The sequence below is a fragment of the Drosophila nasuta genome, chromosome 3 (genome assembly GCF_023558535.2).
Source record: "Drosophila nasuta strain 15112-1781.00 chromosome 3, ASM2355853v1, whole genome shotgun sequence".
NCBI classification, from domain to species: Eukaryota; Metazoa; Arthropoda; class Insecta; order Diptera; family Drosophilidae; genus Drosophila; species Drosophila nasuta.
The window spans coordinates 41,130,628-41,154,355 of record NC_083457.1 but is presented as its reverse complement, the minus strand read 5'-3'; the positions used below and the strand labels follow the sequence as shown (position 1 = coordinate 41,154,355).

Genomic DNA, 23,728 nt, shown 5'->3' with positions numbered 1-23,728 from the left:
AGAAACAGCAGCTGTCAGCTGTCAGCCAGCAAAAAAAAACCATCAACAAATTTTTGCTTTGAGCATATTAGTAACAAAATATTACTTTGTAAATACATGAATTAACAAAACATTTTAGTGTATTGTTGTCACCACATTCGCACAGTTTGAACACCTTTGTTATCGATAATTGGTGATAGCAGCGACAACTCTATTTGCACAGCTGGCATACACCAAAACAATAACAAAAGTGTATTTTATGTTTTGCGCGCTCAATTTGTAAATGTTTATTTGCAGCTTTGATAAAGTATATTGCATTTAATCTTCATCATATTTACGCATGCATTACTGCAGGATGGTAGTCAATGATACTGTCTAATGCAGTGTGGGTGGGAATCGTTTTGCCGGTAGCCGTGAATGCCCTTGAATGACATTGTCACCCTACACAAAGCGCATGCTATCTTTGCGTTCGGACATGCAACACAACAATGAAATTGCGAAACTGTAGATAAATAAATAAACTGTTATTATATTGAACCCCTGCAAATAGTAATGATAAGGCAATTTCAACAGTTGGATTAAAAATTGATAATTGGGACAACTCGTTTTGCACGCACCCGACATGTTAGCGCTAATCGGAATCGTTACAGCCGAATCTATATGCTTATCACCAGCAAGACCAGACAGCAGTTGAGTTTTGCTATTCATCACACGCATACACAAATACTTCGCACGCAGTCGAAATTAAAGCAGCAGCTGGAAAACATGTCTCTGAGCGTGGAAATCGTGGCAACCAAACCTTACGAGGGCCAAAAGCCTGGCACCAGCGGATTACGCAAAAAAGTGCGAGCTTACAACATTTGTTTGATCTCCGTAGAGTCTCACTAATCCTACACTTTGCAATTGCAGGTAAAAGTGTTTACTCAACCCAACTACACGGAAAACTTTGTGCAATGCATTCTGGATTCCAATGGTGCTGCTCTGGCTGGCTCCACTTTGGTTGTGGGTGGCGATGGACGCTACTATTGCAAGGAGGCAGCCGAACTCATCGTTCGCATTGCGGCTGCAAATGGTGTTGCCAAGCTGCTGGTCGGACAAAATGGAATTCTATCGACGCCAGCTGTCTCCAGCCTCATACGTCACAACAGTGCGCTGGGTAAGCTTCGATGTCGTTATACAACACTGTCCCTCATGTAATCCCCGTGGCAGGGCAATAACTGATAACCATCTAGAAAACATCTACTACATACATACATGTATGTATGTTCATATTTAATAATACGTTACAAGTCTTTGGTCAGCTGTCAAGGTCATCGTTTAAATTTCACAATCTCGGAGTTATAGTAACGTAGGGTATACTATAATATGTGCCTTAAAGTGCCCAATTTTTAAATTTCAAAATCGAAAAGCGAATTTTCCAATGACCGACCTAATACTTCGCAATACCATACTAAAAATCAAAAAGTGAGAAAGATTATTTATCCTTTTTTTACATGTTCTGTAATAACTTTAAAGCTGATAGACGCAGAACGTAATCAGTAAAATCAAGTCAAACTTAAGAATGTTTATTCTCTCTTACACTTATAATTTACATTCGAGTTTTTTATATGAAAAAAGGATCATTATTTTGAATCATTATGAACTTTTATTTTAAACTAAAAAAACATTAACATGAACGAAAAGCATTAAAATTTCAAATATTTATTACGATATTTAAAGAAAAAATTCTCGCTCCAAATGATTACGATCAAAAGTTATTGGAAAGACAACAAATATTTGACCCTTGAGCAGAAACCACTAAAATTTCTTACAATTGATTTTAATTGAAGAGAATTTTTAATAATTAATTGAAATATTTGTATTTCTCCACTTAGGTGGCATTGTGTTGACAGCATCGCATAATCCTGGTGGTCCCGAAAATGATTTCGGCATCAAGTTCAACTGCGAAAATGGCGGTCCAGCTCCCGATGCCTTCACCAACAACATTTATCAGCTGTCAACGGCCATCAAGGATTACAAACTGGTGCGTGGTCTGCAGATTGACATCTCCAAGGTGGGCGTAAGCACCTACGATGTGGCTGGCAAACCATTTGTGGTCGAAGTCATTGATTCGGTGGCGAATTATGTGCGTCACATGGAGGAGATCTTTGATTTCGCCAAGCTGCGTGACTTTGTTAGCGGCAAGTCGACGGGCAAGCCATTGAAGATGCGCATTGATGCCATGAATGGCGTCACTGGCGCTTATGTGCGCGAGATCTTTTTGAATCGTTTGGGAGCATCGGAGGCATCTGTGGTGCACACAACACCACTGCCCGATTTCGGTGGACTGCATCCCGATCCAAATCTGACGTATGCCAAGGATCTGGTCGATACGGTGGCCCAGGGAGATTATGATATTGGTGCTGCCTTCGATGGTGACGGTGATCGCAACATGATCATTGGCAGCAAGGCGTTCTTTGTCACCCCCAGCGATTCGTTGGCTGTCATTGCCCACTACTTGGAGGCCATACCGTATTTCCAAAAGAATGGCGTGCAGGGATTCGCTCGCAGCATGCCCACCGCCTCTGCTGTGGATCTGGTTGGCAAGAAGCTGGGCAAAGAGGTCTTCGAGGTGCCCACCGGCTGGAAATACTTTGGCAATCTCATGGACGTCGGCCGTCTCTGTTTGTGCGGCGAGGAAAGCTTTGGCACCGGCTCCAATCACATACGTGAAAAGGACGGCATTTGGGCGGTGCTGGCATGGATCTCAGTGATGCAGCACACCGGCAAAAGCATTGAGGATATTCTGAAGCAGCATTGGTCCGTCTATGGCCGTAACTATTTCACACGTTACGACTACGAAGAGTGCGATCTGGAGCCCTGCAACGAGATGATGGCCACCATGGAGAAGAACATTACCGCAGCCGAGTTTGTGGGCAAGAGCTACTCGAGCAGCGGCAAAAGCTATAAGGTGAAGCAGGCGGATAACTTTAGCTACACGGATCCCGTGGATAAGTCTGTGGCCACCAAGCAGGGATTGCGCATTGTCTTCGATGATGGCAGTCGCATTGTGATGCGTCTCAGTGGCACTGGAAGCTCTGGCGCTACCGTGCGGTAAGTACACAAGATTCGCATATACGATTTGGATAGTTAGTTAATAATGAACACTTTCTATTTCAGTTTGTACATCGACTCCTATGAGAAGGATAATGTGCTGGGACAGGCCAGCGTCATGTTGAAGCCCCTCATCGATATTGCTCTGGAAATTTCAGAGCTGCCCAAGTTCACTGGACGCAATGCACCCACCGTTATCACATAAGCACGGCAGCCGCAAAGATAATCTAATCCAACTGCCAACTGTTGTTACTGTTATTCGAATGTGCAATTCATTTGGCACTAACGCAATTTCTCTTTATTGGCTTAAACCAAAGTTTGGCAACAATTGAAGCAATAAAATAAGTTCATGAATCTTCAAGCAATTGGCCATATAATTTATGTCTATTCATTAATAATGTATCCAAATTTATTTTACACAAATTAAAGCTTGTCTGTATATTATTTAAATATTTAATAATCAATTGATCTTTTTTTTCTAAGGAGTGGGCAAAGTGATTTAAAGCAACCGATGAAAACATTTAGAAAACTCTTGTGTAAGGAAGAAATTCTAGTAGTGTTTAAAAAAGAAAGCTCTAATAATAATAATTATTTGTCACAATATTTTGGTAACCAAAAATCGTAACATTTGCAAAGCACTTAAAAGTTTTCTAAAATTTCTTTTTACTTCAACTTATGAGATTTAAATTACAGAATTTCCGAAATACAATTAATTTCGTAAATTATGTGTTATTGTTCAGTAGTTGTAAAGTAAACGTTAGAGCGCATTATGATCGAATTATAATGAGTACTAATATTACTAATAATTTACTAATATTTATATTATAATATATATAACATATATTTTGATCACTGTCAAGACGGAATTCTACTTCGCTTATAGCAATTTATTTATTTAACTTCAAATAATACAAATTTGTATTTTCCTATCTAAAAAGCAATTTATTTTATTTATTTTTTACAAGTTTCACTTGACAGGCGTGGAGAGATAATCGAATTCGCTTAGTATCATATTGGGAATGCGCTGCTCCAGAACACTCAGTGGCAAATGCGCCAGACGCACAAATGCCTGGAGAAAGTGGAGCATGATGACCACCTCCGATCCCAGCATTTCCTTGTCACTATTCCAATGAAGATGCACAATACATTTGTTAGTTTATATCAAATTTTAACAGAGCAAATTACTTACGTTAACTGCGCCTCGGCTACGGTCACTACATACTGGCACATGTAAGAGATGTAGAGCATTTTGACATTCTTGTGGAACTGCTGGAGTATCGTCAACAATCCCATTATAAGCGGTACACAATCAATGGCATCCTTGGAGGATTTGGGCAGCAGACTGCCGGTGTTCTTTGAATGCTGCAAGCGACCAACGTGCGCAATGCTGAAGAGGAACAGAAACAAGGACATATTGTGCGTATTTTTGGTGGTCAAAAATATCTGCTCCAGTGGCTCATAGTTGCCCGTGTATTGGAGTATCTCCTGCAGTTCGGTGAGCATCATCACGCCCTGCTCATCGCACAGCTTGGTGTTGCTCGACAATTCGAGCATTAAAGCGCTGCAAGCAAAAGAAAATGAATCCTTCAATAGGCGTACTTTTTTCAATTTTACATTTAGTGCTTCTCCAGATCAACTTAAAAATTTACATTGAGATAAAGCTTAATGATAAAGGCGACAGCCCAAGAGTTAAAGCAGGTTATTAAAAGCGTCTGCTAATAAAGTGCTTAATTTTAATCTGGTCAATTCTCGATCTTTCAGACCCACTCGCTTTCTCATTGTTTCTTTGTGCCTTATGGATAAAACAATAGACTAAAATCCATTGGTATTTGCTTCCTTAAGTAAATTGACATATATTATGTGCTCAATAAAATGTTAACATTTGCTTTATTGTTAATTAAAAATCACTGCAATCTGCGATAATCCAGGTGCATTCATCGCGATGGACGTCAAAATGCTCGGCACGTCGAGTATATGCATAATGTTGATTGCCCACCCATTGCCTTTGATCTCCACCACAAATCACGCGGCTGGAAGTTGGAGCATCGTAGATTGCTATGCCATCTTTCACCTGGACCACATGCCACCAGTAGACATTTTCCCGACTGTACACGTTGTGGGTCACTTCCGCTTGTCCGTTGCCTTCTATAACTAAATAACGAGTATAATCCAAACTTAGGAAAGAAAAGTGTGTGCTGTTGTTGGCTTCACTGTGTGTGCGCTGCACACTGAAGGCCGCCGTTGGGTTTGTAACATCTCGGATGCACATGTTTAAACCGCTTTTGCACTCACATAGGAAATCTCTGGTATTGTTCACCAAGTGCAAACATACTTTTTGGGCGGTGGATAAAATACTAGAGGTCAACTGTTGGTACACTTGGAGATACAGAGAGTGCTCTACCTCCTCGCTAAAGGTCCGTTGCTTCACCAACTGGCGAAGATTTTCCAACAACGCAGCATGGGCACTCGAATTCAACTGGACTTCAGTGCGATTCATCAGCTGAAAGTTGAGCGTGGCTAATTGTGTCAAACTAGCGTTGAAATTGCCAAGACGTTGGGCCACACTCAATGGGGTTTCGAATGTGAGCACCTTGTCAAACACGGCCTCGAATATAGCACTCGTGAGATTCTGTGGACTTTGCGATAAGAGCTGCAGCAGAGTGGTGACCAAAGGGAAATCAGTACAGGGACTGTTGGTGTAAAGAGGTACGGAAAGCAACTGAGCGCTGCGGGATATGAAAGTTTGATAGACCATTTGTTGAAAATCTACCGGAATATCCGGATGCAGCTTGAGTTGCTTATATAAGTCCAGTAATTTGATCGGATCGTTGTTTTTTTTGGTCTGCTTCCACTCCAGCCACAATATTTTGTAAATGGAACGTTTCAGCTCCAAAGTGCGTGCTTCTTTCACCAATTGCAGCACCAAACGATGACGCTGCCAGTCGCCATCGACTATGGCACGTACAACGGACTCGAGGCTGAGAGGACTGTTCGCTGATGTGAATGAGGGACACTCAACCTGCGTGGCAGCAACGTCTTGTTGCCTTGCCAGCACCGCGCCAGTAATAGCAGTAGCTCTTACTCCTGATGATAGTCCGAGAATCAACAGAATAACGACTTCCAATGCCATTGTGGTTTTTGCTCTTGATTTCGCAAAGGCTTCGTCTTTTATAGCTGAATGAAATGCTGTATCACATTATAAAAGATAGACAGCACCTGTGAATGTTACACTTCCGTCCCTGCAAATCGAAAATAAGTAAGAAAGCTACTTTCGAGTGTACTCGACTGTGAGATACTCGTTACCCATTTTCACTAAAACAATATTTTAAAAATATATCGATTTAATATACCGCGAGGATCTATTTGGTATATCGATATAGTACTATATTCAAAATACAAATATACCAGATTGCCAGCCAATACAAAGAAGACCCAATTACAGTAGTCGGTTTTTGCCATATTTTCTATATATATATATATCATATTTCTTAAATACATAACCTCGACAACTTTTATCTGATTAGAAACATTAAAAGTCATAAATACTGTAACTATTATTGTATGAACTCAAGCAAACGAATTTTTAAAGCTAAAGTCACTACATTCTATATTTACAGCCTTATATGTTTGTATGTTACTCCAGGATGTAAGTAAGTTAATATACCAAATATAACCTTCGGCATATTTTTTATTTTTTTGTATATTTATTTAATAACGGAATATTTCGATTTCATTGAAAATGGGAAGCGGGTATTTCGCAGTCGAGCTCATTGGGCAAACTCTTATCTTCCCTACTTAGCTTACATACCAAGCTTACATAAAACATTTGAATGATCAAGTATAATCACATTATAGTTCGACCCCAGAAGGGTTTATCAAAGTTCATTTCATTACAATTTTACATTGTTATATTTTGTTGCTTGGTTATGAATCAAAATAATTGTGCGAAATTATTTATTGAATAAATTCAAAGTTTTTATTTTCCATTTTATCGCATTCAAAAAGATTGTAGTTACTATAGTCGCGAATCAAGGCTTAAGTTTTAAAAATACGCTTGCTATTTGTGTTTTTTGGCATACATAGACGAAGCGCGTGTGCCAAACATCTAAAACAACATCAGGCATCATTTACTGTAGAAGATGCATTAAATAAAACATTATTTAATCGTATGATACGAAAGCCAAAGTACTAATCAAGAAAATAATAACATCTCGTTTTCGAGTGTGCTCGCTGTGAGATACCCGCTACCCATTTCAAATAGAAGAAAAACATTGCGGTATTATTCTCAAAATTTAAAAATTATCCAACAAAAATACTAAAAAAATATATACAAAATTGTATATTTGATATTTCGATACAGTACCACATTCAAAATATACCATATACCATAGCAAATAAGACCCCTAGTAAGTAGGCGTTTTTGTCCATACAAAAATATTTCTTTATCGGCAATTTCTGATCGCAACCAAATTTTCAGGAATCACAAGTACTACAGTTATTATTGTATAGTATATACCAAAATTCGCGACTTTAGCTTTGAAATTACGCTTGTTACATATTTGATTTTTGTTGATTTGGGGGCGAAAGTGAACGTGGAAAAAATTTGAAACAATCTTGATCTGCGTGCAATCTTAACAAATGCTTTTGGAAAAAAAATATTTCTCTTTCTCTTATAGTCTCTGAGATCTATGTGTTCATACGGACAGACGGACATGGCTAGATCGCCTCGGCTGTTGTCGCTGATCAAGAATATACATATATACTTTATAGGGTCGGAGATGCCTTTTTCTACCTTTTACATAGATTTTCTACCGGCACAAAGTTATAATACCTTTCTACCCTATGGGTAGCAAAATAATAATGAAAAAACTGATCATGGGAAATATGAGATTTCAAAATATTGAAAATAGTTGAATCAATCATATTTAGTATCAATTAAGAAAAAACTGCATAATTGAAGGTTATCCAAAATTGTAATTCAAACCACTTTTAAAAAGTTTCACGAAATCAAACTGATCTAAAATTATTCTCGTAACTCACCGATTCAATGTGTCCGTGGTGTTCTCCAACAGCTTGGCATCGCATTTGCTGCTGAAGCTCAATTCGCTGGCAATATGCTGACGCAGTAGCTGCTTCTGGCCCAACGACAGCATCCAATCCAATAGAGTGGGCCACACCTTTAACCAACGCTGCGTATAGCTCTGATAATACTTGATGGGCTGTTTGGCCAGCTCGCCGGGAAAGTCTCGGGATTCTAGCTCTTTGGTCATTTGAGCCAATGCATCGCACCACATGCGATCTGCAGTTAGATTCTTTTGTAACTTGTCCAAATTACGCTTCAGCTCATCGGCCAACATGTGAGCATAAAGACGTTCCAGTCCAACCAGGCCAGCTGGTGCCATTGCCTCGCGCAGCACACTAAAGAAACTTGAGCCGGCGAGGAGTTCAGCATGTGGTGGTCGCTTATCGTACCAGCTGCACTTCAGATCCAAATAGATGGTTTGACGTGGTTCCGTACAGCGCAGCAGCTCATGGGCGAGACGTCCAATGAAATTGTTTGACTTACTGGGATCACCTTGCAGTGGCAGAAAGTTGGGAATGGGTATGGTCTGGGATTGAAAGTGCGATTGCCACTCCTGGACTTTGTTGCGCAAAAAGCAATTGCATTCCTTCTCCACATTGTAGTTGATGATGCGCTGTGATTCCTCCAGCAATATGCGCAATCCCTGTACACGCAAATAGTCCTCGATATACTCGAAAGATCGTCGATATCCCTCGATGGTTTTGGCCAGCGCCTGCAGTTTTGCCTGCAGCAATTGTCCACATGTCTTGCCCTTTTCCGGTATGAATATCAAGCCCAAATTGTAGGCATTAGCCAGATGATTGACCAGCTCTTTGCGTATGCCATCCTCCAGCAGCTGCTTGGGATCCAGCTCGATGACGCCGACCAATGTGGTCTTCATCATGAGTATGCCCTTGGTAAAGACCGCTATGGAGTTGGTCCATTGGGCGACCTTGGATCGTTCCTCGAATTGCGCATATTCGCGCAACTTTTCCTTCTCCAGGCGTGTGGGAAACTCTTTGATCACATTGGTCAACAGCTGTATGATTCTGGCCAAAATGCTGAACATTGTTTCGGGCACAATTTGGAGAACGCGCCGCAAAAAGTTTGCCAACTCTGTGCTATAATAGTTCGATACCGACACCAGATCCTCGCTTTTGGCCTGATTGATGCGCATGAGTGGCACCTCCAGTGTGCTGGCCAGCTTAAGGAATACCGCTCGGATGCCAATAACAGCGCGTGGCTGTCGCTTGATGTTATCCTGCATGATGGCAGTGAAATCGCGTTGCAGAAGTTGCCAAGCATAGCTAAAATCGCTGATCATCTGTATGTGAATCTCAATGTCTTCCTTCAGGTTGATTAGCTGCACAAGAAACCAGTAGGAGAAAGCAACATTTGAGTGTGAAGACCTATAAAATATATTTCAGCATTTGAAGCTCACCTGTGCCATGCGATTCAATAGATCTCGCGTCTCCTGCAGCTGCTGCTTTACAAGCATATTGGCATGCAGATTGTGATACTCCTGCACCTCATCCAGTGCCTGCATCACCTGAATGATAAGGCGACCTGCCTTCTGTGGCTTGCCAATGTCCAGTTTGTGCAGACGCTGTGCCACCTGGGCGAACCATTGTTGCAGCTGTGGATTCGCCTCAATCTTGGTCAACGGACGTGTGCCCGCAAATGCTTCGCTTAGCTCACGCAGATACTGCATTGCCTCCTCGCGATTGCGGCTCCAACGTGCCTCTCGATCGCACTGCAACTCCGCCAGCAACTCACGGACAGTCAACTCGAGTTGTCCGCAATTGAGCAGCAGATTGTAGAGTTTGCTCTGCTCGAACTGCAGTTGCTGCAACAGCAATTGGTGCACTTGCCCAGCTGCCTGTTGTCCACTGGCCGAGATCACAAACACCGCTGGACTGGTGTGAAGACAATGCCAACGCAACAGCACATTCGCTTGTCGCATCAGCACAATTATCTGATTGGCATGCTCCAGCACAAAGGCTTCATCCAAGACGCCATCGCGCACAATTTCCTGCGTCTTTTGCAGTGTTTTTGCCATTTGTTCGCGCTGCTGTTGACACAACGTTTTAATGGCCACTGAGGTCACCACATTGGCAATCGCACTGCTGGCGGCTTTGAAATGCGACCAGGCATCAATCAAATTGACCGTGATCCCCATATAAATGGACAACGTCCAATTGTCACTGAAGAACTTGTCCACAATCTCACGCATTTGGGCGCCTTGCGTGTGCAGCACTTGGGGCGAGAAATAGAGACAAACATAGAGCATGGCCGCCTGAGTGGAGAGCGCTGTGGTGCGATGCATTGGATGCGGATAGATGGCCAATTGATTGTAGATATCATCGCAACGCAAGCGAGCCAACACCAAGTCTATAAAGTTCCCATCGAACTTGAAGCGTGCAAAATATGTCTCAGGATATTTGAGCTCTGTCCCTGCAGCACTTTGACTAGTGACAACTCGAGCAGCTCCGACTGCAGTTTGCACATAGCCCGTGGAGCGTAGAAGCAGGCAAACGTCATGTATGTTGCTCTCATCGCCACTGGGCGTGGCATCGCCCCCACTATATCGATAGTAGGCAATCAGGAGACGTTCACGCACATCGCCGGGTATATGAAAGTCCAGCACAAGCAAAATAACACCATACAAATAGAGCGATTCGCACTGTAAGGAAAAAGGATAAATGAGAAGGTGGAAATCCATTCTTCGTTGTTTATGACAATTTTGCAGAATTATGGCATAATTATTAGAAAGTGTAAAGTTTAAAATTTCACAATATTGCTTTTAGTTTATAATTTAACATTTTTCTAAAGTTAATCACTCGACATATGGTAAAATAATGTATATTATTACACACCAGTATTCAAATGAAGTAAAATAATTAATATAAATCTGATAAAAATCAAATTAATAAAAATATGTCAGTTGAATACTGTGTATATGAAAATCTCAATTTATATTAAAACGAAAAAAAATTACACTCCTATAAAATGTTATTGGTATAACATACAATAATTTGGGATCAAGAATATTTATACCCCTTTCACTCTATAGCAACCGGTTATACAAAGTACGACCCTTTTTTTACATGGTACTCACTAGTAATTGTTTTCCCTCCTCATCTTGGAGCACAGTCTCTAGCGTCTGTTGTATGTAGTAGCCACTGTTTAACTCTTCGATGAACTGCTGCAAATCGGTGGCATAATGATGCACACTCTGGAAAGCTAAATAGAAGCGAGTGATAAGCTGCAAGTGATTTGTGCGGGTCTCCAAGTCCAAATCGCTTAGATCCTTTAAAGAAGTTGAAATTAAATAAATTTCTTAACAATTCTTTATATTATACTCACGGCACTCTGCTCTATTTTCTTTTCATGCGCCTCGGCCACTTTGAAGTAGCTAAAATCCAATATAATATCACCATATTTTTGCCTATCGCCTGCGTTTTCCAATCTGCAATTTTAAGACAATTTGCAAGCAGTTCGTTTTTATCGGCGCACTTCTTATTACCTGTATATGCTGGGCACGTACTCCTTTAGTCGTAGTATTTCAGCAACTATTGAGTTGCCCACTGATACGATATTAAGCAAATTTTGACCGCAGGCATTATTTTCCGACAGAAATTCGCTCATTTTACAAAGCACATAAAACAAACAAAAATATCAGATGTGCCGCATCAGCTGTTTGTTATTTACGCCCAAAACATTAGAGATGAGTTCGTGAATCGTGCTTAAAATACTGCAGCTTATGCCCTGTACACACTAAAACTGTTTTTCTAGTATTTTTCAATATATAATATGTTACATTTGCCACTTGGGAGAAAATATTTTTTTATTTTTATAATTATATTTTCGTATTATCGACAGATATGATGTAGTTTAACATATTTACTCTTATTGTTATATTTCTTGTTTTATTATTGGTTCCTATTACCGCCAAACCAGTTGTCACGCTGCTGAACCGAAGTGAATTCAAAACACAACCCACAACAAAGCCATCTGATATGCCAAGTTTAGTAACCGATCTTAATCAAATGTTCGTAGATCAATAAACTTTATTTTAAAAATGTTATACAATTGAAATGCTGAACTAAACACTTTCGGGAAGAGCAACTCCTAAAGTGCGTACCTTGAAATATATGTATGTACATATGTATTTATGTTTTTATGTATCTATTTACATATATGTATGTACATATACTTACAAATTTAAGCTAAGTATGATTATGGACTATTGCATGATATTACTATTATTTGAATCTTTAATTATTTGCTGCAATCCTCGATAATCCAGGTGCAATCCTTGCGATGCTCATCAAAATCCTCTGCACGCCGAGTGTATGCATAATGGTACCATTTATTCCATTGCGCTGGATCGCCGCCGCAGATCACGGAGCTGGATGTTGCAGCGTCGTAGATTGCCACGCCTTTTTCCACAGGCACCACATTCAACCAGTAGATTTCGACCCGGCCGCCCACGTTTTTGGTCACTCCTGGCTGCCCTCTTAACGAGTCTTCTATTCCTAAATAATGATTATTCCAGTACCGATTGTAGAAGGCAAACTGAGTTTTATTGTCGACGTCACTAATTTGATGTTGCACAGTGAGAGACGCCTGTTCTTCGTATCGTTGGTTAGTGCACATGTTGGAAGAACCTGAGCACTCATAAATATATTCCTTGTCGTTATCCGCCTTGCGCAAACACACCTTCTGGGCGATGAAGAGCAAATGCATTTTCGACGGCAGCAATTTGTACACTTCATGAAGTATAAAGCGCTCTACTTCGTGGTGAAAATTCGGTTGCTTCATCAACTGGCGTAGATTGTCCAGCAACACAGCGTGAGCACTCGAATTAACCAAGACCTCGGAACGATTTAAAAATTGCAAGTTGGCCATGGCCAATTGCTCTAAGCTGGCGTTGAAATTGCCCAGTCGTTGTGCCACCCTCAGCGAGGATTCCAAAGAAAGCACATCGTCAAACAGAGTTTCAAATATGTCGCGAGTGTATTTTTGTGGACTTTCTTTCAGTTGTGAAAGGAGTTTGGTGACCTGAGGGAAGTCGCTAGTGCGACTGTCGGTGTGGAAGGGCGCTGATAGCAATTGAGCGAAGCGAGCGATGAAAGTCTGATAGATTTTTTCCATTCAAGTTTTCGGCACATTCGACTCATTCTCAAGTTGCTTATAAAAATCAAGTATTTTAAGGGGATCGTATATGTGTTTATCCTGTTGCCACTCTAGCCACAAAGCCTCATATACACCGCGTTTCATTTCCAAGGTACATGACTCACTCGCCAGCTGCAGCACCAATTGGATACGACGCCACTCTCCATTGACTATCGCTCGTATTATCTTCTGTAGACTATGATTATCATCTGTTGTCAATGAGATACATTTACCAACGAAGTGGTCCTGATCATTTAGCCGTGCAATGTGTTTTCTGTTCTCTACTCCGCTGAGCAAAGTGTCTCCTCCCCTAAAAGACAGTACAATAAGCAGCAGAACAATCACTTTCGAAGACATTATTGCTTTTACTAAATATATTCATCGCTCAGTGCTTGCCTTATATGTATAACCCTTATCAGTCGTTTGTGCTGGTTTCATAATTGTAATTTTGCTAAGCTCAGCAAATAAGCTGACCTATAACTTTAATTATGCGGGATTTCCCACAAAAGGCAAAAAGTCGAGATTATTATATCATATTTTGGAAAATTCTACAAAAACAAACAAGATACAAGTGGTATGCGCTTTACTGCGAGTAACCCTATAAAGTACGAAAGATTTAAAGGGATACGGTCCGCATCTTGTAAGCTCGATAATGATCAAAGCAGCAGAATAGTTTTCATAACTTGGCGGGCTTGTTTGTTATGGTGTGGTGAACTTAGTTTTGGTATATAGATAAGCACCTCGAGACTAAAAAATATATACCGAAAAATGTTGACCTCTTTTTTTACCTATGTAAAAATATGCTAGATTTGTATTATGCAAATGTATATGGGGTAACTATTCAAAATATACTGAAATGTATAGTAAATATAGCATTTTGGACTGTATACAAATACAAATTTAAATGTCACAAAGACTCTTAGAGAAAGTAAATGACTATATTTAAAAAGTATTTTGATTATAATCGAAAAAATCCAAATTTCTTCTGTCATTTAAGCAGTCGATGTTTATATATCGATCATCAGCACCAAGTGCTCGTAAGTATCGATAACAACACGATGTTTTGGTATCACTAGTCGAACGTTGACGTGTGAATGTCCACGCGTCTGTCGCCGCGCATTTTTTTGCAAAACGCTCGACATAGTGTCTGGCGGAATTTGCGCTATAATAAATGTGTTAAATTATTGCAGTAAGACAGACATTTGTTTTTCGTTTCTAATACGCATTAAGTTTCAAAGAGCGGCACAATGTCGAGCTTCGTTCTAGATAAAGAATCATTTGTGCGTCGAATAAAACGCCTCTATACTGAATGGAAGGTAAGTCGAACTTTGTTAACTTTGCCGCAAATTCTCCTGCCGGGGACACAAAATACAATGGGCCAAGAAGCTCGCTTCCACGTTGTTCTTCGATGTGCCATCGTACTTTAGATTAAAGTTAATTAGCAAATGTTGCGAAATTACACCGAACAGATAAAAAAAAAACAAAAAATATAATAAAAACAAATCGGTTGCGAAATAGGTTAGAAAGCGTGAGATGCGGCATTTTTTATATTTTATTTACATGTACTTTTCCTTGTCAGGCGCCGAGCACTGGTCACGATGATGCGCTTAGTAATCTGGACTGCATCATGAGCGTGGTGGGCGTAGATGAGGATGTTGTCTACTCCAAATCCATGGCTTTGCAGCTTTGGCTGCTGGGCTACGAATTGACGGACACCATCTCGATCTTTGCCTCGGATGCCATCTATTTCCTCACCAGCAAAAAGAAGATTGAGTTCCTCAAACAGGCGCAGAATATTAGCGAAGAGGGCGTGCCGGAAATAAAGTTGCTTGTACGCGATCGCGTAAGTATAACGACAATAAAACATTTAACCAATGCAAAACAAGCTAATTTTAAATTAATTTTGTAGACCGACAAGGATAATGCTAACTTTGATAAGCTCATCAAGACCATACAGAACTCGAAAAAAGGGCAAAAGGTTAGGCGTCTTTACGAAGGACGCATTCCCGGGAGAATTTAGCGAAGCTTGGAAGAAGATGCTGACAGACGCCAAGTTTGAGCACGTGGACATTAGCACCATAATTGCGTACTTGATGTGCCCCAAGGATGAGTCCGAGATTAATAATATACGCAAAGCTTCATTGGTGTCCATGGACATATTCAACAAGTATTTGAAAGACGAAATCATGGACATTATCGACTCTGATCGGGTAAGTAAAACAATTGTATACAAAGCATCAATTATTAATCCCAACTGTTAATAGAAAGTGAAGCACACAAAATTAGCGGATGGCTGCGAAACAGCTATAACCGAGAAGAAATACACTAGCGGTCTGGATCCACGTCTACTTGATATGGCCTACCCACCAATCATTCAGTCGGGAGGCGCATATAGCTTAAAATTCTCGGCGGCAGCCGATAAAAATCATTTGCATTTTGGTGTTATCGTCTGCTCACTGGGCGCTCGCTACAAATCCTACTGTTCGAACATTTCGCGCACATTTCTGGTGAATCCCACCGAGACCATGCAGGAGAACTACACGTTTCTGGTAAACGTGCAGGAGGAAATACTCAAGTTACTTGTGCCGAATGCAAAACTATGCGAAGTCTATGACACTACGCTCGCCTATGTGAAAAAGGAGAAACCCAGCATGGTGGACAATCTAACCAAGAGCTTTGGCTTTGCCATGGGTCTGGAGTTTCGCGAGAATTCCATTGTCATTGGCCCCAAATGTCAGGCGCTGATCAAAAAGAATATGGTCTTCAATCTGCATGTTGGCATCTCGAATTTAACCAATGCCGATGCAGCCGACAAAGAGGGCAAAACCTATGCGCTCTTTATTGGCGATACAGTGCTCGTTGGTGACCAGGGACCGGCTAGCGTGATGACGCCATCCAAGAAGAAGATCAAGAACGTTGGCATCTTTATCAAGGATGACGACGACGAGGAGGAGGATGTGGATGATAAAAAGGCAACCAAAGCAGATCAAAGCACCGAGATCTTGGGTCGCAGCAAACGAAATGCTGTGCTCGAATCAAAATTGCGCAATGAGATCAACACCGAAGAGAAGCGCAAGGAACATCAACGTGAGCTGGCGCAAGCGCTCAACGAACGTGCCAAGGAACGTCTGGCTAAACAGGGTAATTCCAAGGAGGTGGAAAAGGTGCGCAAGAACACCGTCTCCTACAAATCGATGAGCCAAATTCCACGCGAACCCGAAGTTAAGGAGCTCAAATTGTATGTGGACAAAAAGTATGAGACGGTCATTATGCCAGTGTTTGGCATTCAGGTGCCATTCCACATATCCACCATCAAGAACATTTCGCAATCTGTTGAAGGCGAATACACGTATCTGCGCATCAATTTCTTTCATCCCGGCGCCACAATGGGACGCAACGAGGGCGGTCTCTATCCACAGCCGGAGGCGACCTTTGTCAAGGAAGTGTAAGTTTTAAAGATCCAAGGTAGCATTTACATCGCTATACGGCTGAAATTGCTGAAACTGAGCATTTTCAATTTGTTATGGCTTTCAATCAATTTTCAAATTAAGATAATAAAAATGAATTGAATGCAAGTTCATTTCAATGTTGATTATCAATTTAAAAAACCAAATCAAACCCAAAAATAATTTTAACTGCAACTTATAATAATTTTTGTTTAACGTAAAAGTTTAGTTTGCAATTATCAACATTTATCTTTTTGGTATTTGGAACATTCTTCAGTTTAAACTAGTTTAAATTCTTTTCGAATTATGATTTAAGCTAGTATTATGAACATGAATATTCAAACAATTTCGTTTACAATTACAGCACGTATCGCAGCTCCAATGTGAAAGAGCACGGCGAGATTGCGGCTGCTTCTTCAAATCTGAACAATGCTTTCCGGCTGATCAAAGAGGTGCAAAAACGCTTCAAGACCCGCGAGGCAGAAGAGCGTGAAAAGGAGGATTTGGTCAAACAGGATACGCTGATACTTTCGCAAAACAAGGGCAATCCCAAGCTGAAGGATCTGTACATACGTCCCAACATTGTCACCAAGCGGATGACGGGCAGCTTGGAGGCACACACCAATGGCTTCCGTTACATCTCGGTGCGTGGCGACAAAGTCGACATACTGTACAACAACATCAAGAGCGCATTCTTTCAACCATGCGATGGTGAAATGATTATACTGCTGCATTTCCATCTGAAGTACGCGATCATGTTTGGCAAAAAGAAGCATGTGGATGTGCAGTTCTACACGGAGGTGGGCGAGATCACCACAGATCTGGGCAAGCATCAGCATATGCACGATCGTGATGATTTGGCCGCCGAGCAGGCGGAACGTGAGCTGCGCCACAAGCTCAAGACGGCGTTCAAGAGTTTCTGCGAGAAGGTTGAAGGCATGACCAAGGCACTGGTCGAGTTTGATACTCCGTTCCGTGAGCTGGGCTTTCCGGGCGCACCTTTCCGCAGCACAGTCACATTGCAGCCAACATCAGGTTCGCTGGTCAATCTGACGGAGTGGCCACCATTTGTGATTACGCTGGACGATGTGGAGCTGGTGCATTTTGAGCGTGTGCAGTTCCATTTGCGTAACTTTGACATGATATTTGTGTTCAAGGAGTACAACAAAAAGGTTGCCATGGTCAATGCCATTCCCATGAACATGCTGGATCACGTTAAGGAGTGGCTCAAGTAAGATAAATGAAGTAACTAAATTGGACCTTTTATTTTTAATGTTTTGTGTTTTGTCCCCGCTTGCAGTTCCTGCGACATTCGCTACTCGGAGGGCGTTCAATCGCTCAATTGGCAGAAGATCATGAAGACCATTGTTGATGATCCAGAGGGCTTCTTTGATCAAGGCGGCTGGACATTTTTGGATCCCGAATCGGGCAGTGAAGCCGACAATGAATCGGCCGAATCGGAAGAGGATGAAGCCTACAATCCTACAGATGCCGAAACGGATGATGAGACCGACGAAGATGACTCCGAATACTCGGAGGCTTCCGAGGATGAAAGCGATGACAGCGACGGTATGTTGCGACAACTGTTTGTTGTATTCTTAATTTGATTTTATACTTTTTATAACAGAACTGGGATCCGATGAGGAGTCGGGCAAGGATTGGTCCGATCTGGAGCGCGAGGCCGCTGAAGAGGATCGCAACAATGATTACAACACCGATGACAAGCGCAACGGCAAATTCGAGTCAAAGAAACATGGCAAGAGCTCCAAGCACAGGTAAGCGCAAATTGCAATTGATTGTTAAGAGCCTAGTACAAGTTTAATGTCTACAGAGTGTATTTATCAAATTTGTAAACAAATCAAATCCTCTCTTCTATTTATTTATTCAATATAAAACTATTCCGAATCACGCACAACACACACAAACAGTCGTCGCGAGCGTGAGGAGCAGCGATCGTCGCACAGTAAAAAGCATAAGTCGAATTCCTCCTCTTCTTCGCATTTAAAATCCTCCAGCTCCAAACATGGCAGCTCATCTAGGTTTGTTAACGTATTCACACACACTGCTCACACCATGAAATTACACACACTCACTCACAACCTTTAAATATCCATACACTCACATACAATCACAATTCTTTGAACTAAAAAAATTGGCAAATGATATATTGAAAATATTGATTTGATATTTATGAAGTTATTTTTCCGTTTTCAATTATTTAACAAAAATTAACAGAGCTTAGCTTTAACTTTTACGACATTCTGAATATCGGAAAACGATATTTATGCGGTTCCTATAAATGAACATTTTTTTTTTAAATGTTTTCTGACTTTTTCAAAAAGATTTCCCTCTATTAATTAATCTACGGTTTCAAAGCACTTTTGAAACCAATATTTCGTTTTCTAAACTTTCTTCCTTTAATTTTTACTAAGGTTGTGTATATATAAATATAGTTTCAAGTTTCTAAATTTTCCCAGAGTTTCCCATCTTTCGTTCACACTTTGTGTGATAAAACGAAAAGACTTCGTTTGTTTTCAATGCTCTGCTGAAACGTTTACTAATCAATTAATATCTTATTTTTTTTTTGCCATGAAGAATACTTCATAAATTTTGCTCAAAATTCTGCTCAAAATTTGTTGTTTTGTTTCTTGCACATTTCCCTCTCGCTTGCGTGTTGCAAATAATTTTGCATTCTCAATCGAAATTCGCACCGAATTGAATTGATTTAAATTGATTAACTCTGAATTGTGTTTGGTTTTTCTTTTGTTGTAGCCCATCGAAATCGTCCAAGGATAAGTATCACAATCGCGACAAGCATCATTCCTCCTCGTCATCGGGTCACAAGAGCAACAGCAAGGATAAGGATCGCAAGCGTTCGCGCGACGACAGTCGAGACAATGGACACAACAAATCGAAGAAGTCGCGACACTAAGGACACACACACACACACCATTAGTTGTAGGACACACAATAGCACAGCAACCCACACACACACACACACACACACATATATATACACACATACATCTGCACCATATAATAAATACAGAACAGAGAAGAAATACAGTATACCTTAACCTTAGGTTAATTCGTGTCTACGATATCTCCATTTTGTAAATTCTGACATTGTAATCCTCGAACCAAACACACACACACACACCAACACAAACGCACAAATTCGTACCCAATATACACACTGCAAATGTCTGGATATACTTTGATGTTGATTCACTGTTGAGAAACTGTATTTCACCCAAATCCTTTTAAAATGGCTTCTCTTCTCCAGCATTCATTTTGAAAAAGTTGTATTACAAATTGCAAATAATTCTAATACGATTTCTATTTTGTATGTAATAAACTAGCCTTGTAAGTGCGCAATGCATATATATGTTACATATATATATATATATATATTTATATATATCTACTTATTCCAACTGCCCAACAGATGCCTATATGGATGCACCTCAATGCTGTCGCGACGTCGATTCACCGCTTGCTCTTGCTGCGAATGCTGTCTCTGATGTTTCTGGTGCGGATTGGGACTGTTGACGGCAGCCACACTTGCTCTCCTTCGTGTCGTATCGAACATGTTGCGTGTCTTGTTGATGGGATAGCGCATCTTGTTCTTCAGCCATGTGGTGAAGGCACGCTCATTGTCCTGCATCTTCTTTAGCTCATGCTCGTTGCGATTCAACGTTTGTTCCATGCTGAAGCGTTGCTTACGTCGCAGCTGTTGATCGCGTTGCTGCAATTGCTTGGCACTCAAACCGTACTCAGACATGTAGCCCGTGTACTTGGGCAGTTTGTCCTGCAACGCATGTCGATGCTCACAGCAGATCTTATAGTTCATCTTGATCTCTGGCGCTGCTGTTGTGCTGCTGGACGAGACACTGGGCGAGGCGCGAGCACGTCGCCGAAAGCTAAAGCGGCGGGAATTGAAGAATGTCTTGGTGCTGGTGCTGCTAATGGTGTTGCTACTAATCGGCGATGTTGTTCTTAGTTGCTGCTGCTGTTGCTGTTGGTTCTGGTGCGTTTCATCGTCCTTTTTGTAATAAATGCTACGCTCGTTCAATTCAAAGTCATCGGGTATATAGTTGGCGGCAATAATGGACAGATCATCATCCTCGTCCACATCGGCGACTTCATTGCCACTCGATGTCAATCGATTGAGTTGTGCCTGGCCATTGGTATCCAGCGTTTTGTATAGACTCTTGTAGGCTTCACGCAATTTCAAGCGCGCCTCGTTCACGGCACGTTCATCCTCCTCGCAATCGGATTCGGTCAGCAAATTGGTCAGACTGCGTTGATCCGACTCGCCTTCGGTCGGCTCGTAATTGCAATCGAATGTATTCTGGCGACTTATGCGACGCTTCTGTGTCTCGTTGGCCAGCGTTTCGGGTGCTGCCGTCAAATCATCCTCATCCACGCCCGAAAAATCGTCGTCATCGTTTTCGTCGGCCACATCATCCTCGTAGTCCATGTTGGCAGCGGACACAGTTGTCACCAATTGTTCACCTTTGGTGACGCTGCTGCTGCTGACTTCCACTTCGGTTAATTCCAAAATTTCCTCGCATATTTCTTCGTCCTCCTCTGGCTCCACTTCTATCTGCTGTTCATGCTGCTGCGACTCCTGTAGCTGTAGCTCAGCGGTCTTCTCCTGTTCTTTGGCTGGCTCCTCGGCAATTGGCGCAAAACGTTCGTGATTTGGCTTGAGCTTCAGCTGCGCCAGCTGGTGCAATAGTTCATCTGGTGGACTGGGCAGCTGGGTTTCTTGCTGCGATGTCGGCTCATAGTTCTCCAGATTGAGAGCAAAAGTTACCTTGCGACTGCTGGCCGCAGTCGTTGCATCCTTAGCATCATTTGCATCGCCGTCATCGTCCGCATCCAGAGCGAAGAGCTCCTTGTTGGCCTCCTTGATCTTGTCCACAATGTTGTACTCGTTGACGGGCTTGAGGACTGCGTAATCCAACATAAGCGACATGTCAGTCGGCCACTAATAAAACTCGAGTGCGACTCGAGTGCTAAGCATACTTACAGTAGACTTCGCAATCCTCGTCCGATTCCGCCTCGGGTTCATACATCTCTGCTGGCTTCGATTGCGTTGCTTATTTTTAGACTTTGGCTATGGCTTTGGATTTGGCTTCTTCACTACGGGCAAGGGGGCTAAATCGGATTGATGTGCAAAACGCACACACACACACACACTCGCAAACACAACAACAAGAAATCGGAAACTTTCCATTTCGTGCCGTTGAACGCTTTATGCCCTCAACTCCTCATTGCAGACGCAATGAGGCGGCCATCAAAGTCTAATGAACTTGGGGATATATGCATCGAGCAGTATGTAGCCAAGTCCCTTACCACCTCCTGTTGCGGTTATGGTTATGCTTATCCCAGAGTGCTGTCAGTTCCATTGGCGCCACACTGTGCCGTTGCCGTTCTCGTCGTTGTTGTTGTTGTTGTTGCCAGGCTCGACCGCCCCACAGACATGGTTCGGGAGCTGTCGATGTTTGGTCGATGCCTGGTGACAATTTGTCTTCCCAGCAACAAGAACTGACTGAAAGTTGTCTAATAGTTTCGAGTGTTTGACGCTGCGATACCCGGTAAAATTAAGTGAATAAAAATACTTTTTCTTTTTAAAATTTTTCGTAGAATATACAAAAGTATAAGCAGAATAAATAACTAGATAGAGGAATAATATAAATAACATAAAACAGTGTGATACGCCCATTCCATTGTCATACCCATTTATACACCCGGAAACCAGGGTATTTATGTACTCTAAATATAAAAGGCGACTAGTTTGTTAGTTAATTGTATGCATTTTATTTCACTCAGCTTACTTGACTAACCACCACATTTAAAGCTTAACGATCAATCATCATTCATCAATCATTCCATCGACGAGCAACGTTTAATTCGAAATAAAAATATTTAAATATATTAAATATATACGCACAATATCTATATAATCATACAGTATAAATTATATGTGTATTTCATACCTTCAATGTCTTTTCATATTTTTGAGCAACATTTGATTTGTCATTTAATTTCTGTTCTCTGCCAATCAATCACTAAGTAAAACTAAGTCTCGAAATCGATCAATCTATTATTCATCGAGTGCCAATGCGATTTCATGATGAATAAAAGTGAGAATGGTAATGCGATAAGTTCAAGATATATAAATATGGTATGAACAAATACATACGTAAATATAATTAAATAACTTTCAAGATATGTGCTGACAAAATGAAAAATAACGTTTAATAAACCATGACCATAGATAAAATATCTTTCATTTACTTATCGTTGTTGGCGTGTGCGAACTAAAGTGCGAATAGCAAAGCCCCCCAAGGTATTATCACATGTAGAAGTTACCGGTCCATGATAATGAATAAGCTGCAAACTATAAATTAAACGAAACAAGCAAAAGTAAAGAATAACCCCTTGTGGATTTTTAAAAACTAAATTTCCTTAATATAAGCTAGATAGATGATTTGTTAGGCAAGGTCCGGCAGGCTTTAGAACCGCCTTAAAATAATCACAACAAATAAAATAAAAGGGTTTCCAAAAAGAATTTCAACTGCTTGTTAAATTCAATATAATATCAATATTTGTGAAATAAAAACAATTAACGAACAAGTTCAAAAAAGTTTAATTTGTATTAAAAACCAAAACCAACAATAAATGAATTTACTTACAAAAGTCAAAGCAAAAAGCTCCTTAGCACATAAATTTCGAGTATAGACAATTTTGAATTTATCAACATTTTGTGTATCATTAAAATGAGTTTATTTTTTTGAGTTTTTTTTGGTTTTACATACAACCATATTCAGTGTACTTAAAAAAATAGAGAGTTAAAAACTAAACGGCGGAATAAAAAATATAATTTAATCATCAGTTTGATTTCATCATCTAGGTGATGAGATGTGTTCTTGTATTGATGTGGTTTGATGTGGATGAA

General features: G+C 40.9%; 5 protein-coding genes across 5 annotated transcripts; 2 read left to right on the top strand and 3 right to left on the bottom strand.

Annotated features, from left to right (window-relative positions):
- The first annotated feature begins 671 nt into the window (after nucleotides 1-671).
- Nucleotides 672-3,516, top strand: LOC132790772 (phosphoglucomutase). Its single transcript, XM_060799463.1, has 4 exons — nucleotides 672-822; nucleotides 889-1,135; nucleotides 1,854-3,072; nucleotides 3,139-3,516. Exons 1-4 carry the CDS (start codon nucleotides 745-747, stop codon nucleotides 3,275-3,277), a joined length of 1,683 nt encoding a protein of 560 aa, XP_060655446.1. The 5' UTR covers nucleotides 672-744; the 3' UTR covers nucleotides 3,278-3,516.
- Nucleotides 3,517-3,974: 458 nt separating this feature from the next.
- LOC132789872 (WASH complex subunit homolog 5) lies at nucleotides 3,975-11,865 on the bottom strand. The gene is made up of 7 exons (XM_060798178.1): nucleotides 11,661-11,865; nucleotides 11,501-11,603; nucleotides 11,253-11,444; nucleotides 9,576-10,817; nucleotides 8,113-9,497; nucleotides 4,262-4,633; nucleotides 3,975-4,193 (listed from the first exon to the last, which is right to left on the bottom strand). The coding sequence occupies exons 1-7, from the start codon at nucleotides 11,780-11,782 to the stop codon at nucleotides 4,040-4,042; spliced, it is 3,570 nt and encodes a 1,189-aa protein (XP_060654161.1). The 5' UTR covers nucleotides 11,783-11,865; the 3' UTR covers nucleotides 3,975-4,039.
- A 550-nt stretch (nucleotides 11,866-12,415) lies between these two features.
- LOC132788227 (uncharacterized) lies at nucleotides 12,416-13,291 on the bottom strand. Its single transcript, XM_060795560.1, has one exon. The coding sequence runs from the start codon at nucleotides 13,289-13,291 to the stop codon at nucleotides 12,416-12,418; it is 876 nt and encodes a 291-aa protein (XP_060651543.1).
- Nucleotides 13,292-14,396: 1,105 nt separating this feature from the next.
- Nucleotides 14,397-20,140, top strand: LOC132793907 (FACT complex subunit spt16). The gene is given in 10 exon segments (XM_060804063.1): nucleotides 14,397-14,628; nucleotides 14,892-15,155; nucleotides 15,222-15,275; nucleotides 15,277-15,522; nucleotides 15,577-16,757; nucleotides 17,123-17,989; nucleotides 18,059-18,327; nucleotides 18,386-18,533; nucleotides 18,687-18,797; nucleotides 19,531-20,140. Coding segments are annotated over 10 exon segments (3,369 nt in total). The 5' UTR covers nucleotides 14,397-14,559; the 3' UTR covers nucleotides 19,691-20,140.
- On the bottom strand, nucleotides 20,130-21,930 carry LOC132793909 (uncharacterized). Its single transcript, XM_060804065.1, has 2 exons — nucleotides 21,797-21,930; nucleotides 20,130-21,717 (listed from the first exon to the last, which is right to left on the bottom strand). The coding sequence occupies exons 1-2, from the start codon at nucleotides 21,840-21,842 to the stop codon at nucleotides 20,183-20,185; spliced, it is 1,581 nt and encodes a 526-aa protein (XP_060660048.1). The 5' UTR covers nucleotides 21,843-21,930; the 3' UTR covers nucleotides 20,130-20,182.
- Nucleotides 21,931-23,728: the final 1,798 nt, after the last annotated feature.

Excerpts from the sequence above, each read along its gene's own strand:
- LOC132790772 (XM_060799463.1), top strand. The coding sequence starts at position 745 with ATGTCTCTGAGCGTGGAAATCGTGGCAACCAAACCTTACGAGGGCCAA. Across the intron at positions 823-888 it reads CCAGCGGATTACGCAAAAAA|GTAAAAGTGTTTACTCAACC; the intron begins GTGCGAGCTTAC and ends TTGCAATTGCAG. Across the intron at positions 3,073-3,138 it reads AGCTCTGGCGCTACCGTGCG|TTTGTACATCGACTCCTATG; the intron begins GTAAGTACACAA and ends TTTCTATTTCAG.
- LOC132789872 (XM_060798178.1), bottom strand. The coding sequence starts at position 11,782 with ATGAGCGAATTTCTGTCGGAAAATAATGCCTGCGGTCAAAATTTGCTT. Across the intron at positions 11,604-11,660 it reads TACGTGCCCAGCATATACAG|ATTGGAAAACGCAGGCGATA; the intron begins GTAATAAGAAGT and ends TTAAAATTGCAG. Across the intron at positions 4,634-8,112 it reads ACCACGGACACATTGAATCG|CGCTTTAATGCTCGAATTGT; the intron begins GTGAGTTACGAG and ends TTTTGCTTGCAG.
- LOC132788227 (XM_060795560.1), bottom strand. The coding sequence starts at position 13,291 with ATGGAAAAAATCTATCAGACTTTCATCGCTCGCTTCGCTCAATTGCTA.
- LOC132793909 (XM_060804065.1), bottom strand. The coding sequence starts at position 21,842 with ATGTATGAACCCGAGGCGGAATCGGACGAGGATTGCGAAGTCTACT. Across the intron at positions 21,718-21,796 it reads CGAGGATTGCGAAGTCTACT|TCCTCAAGCCCGTCAACGAG; the intron begins GTAAGTATGCTT and ends TGGATTACGCAG.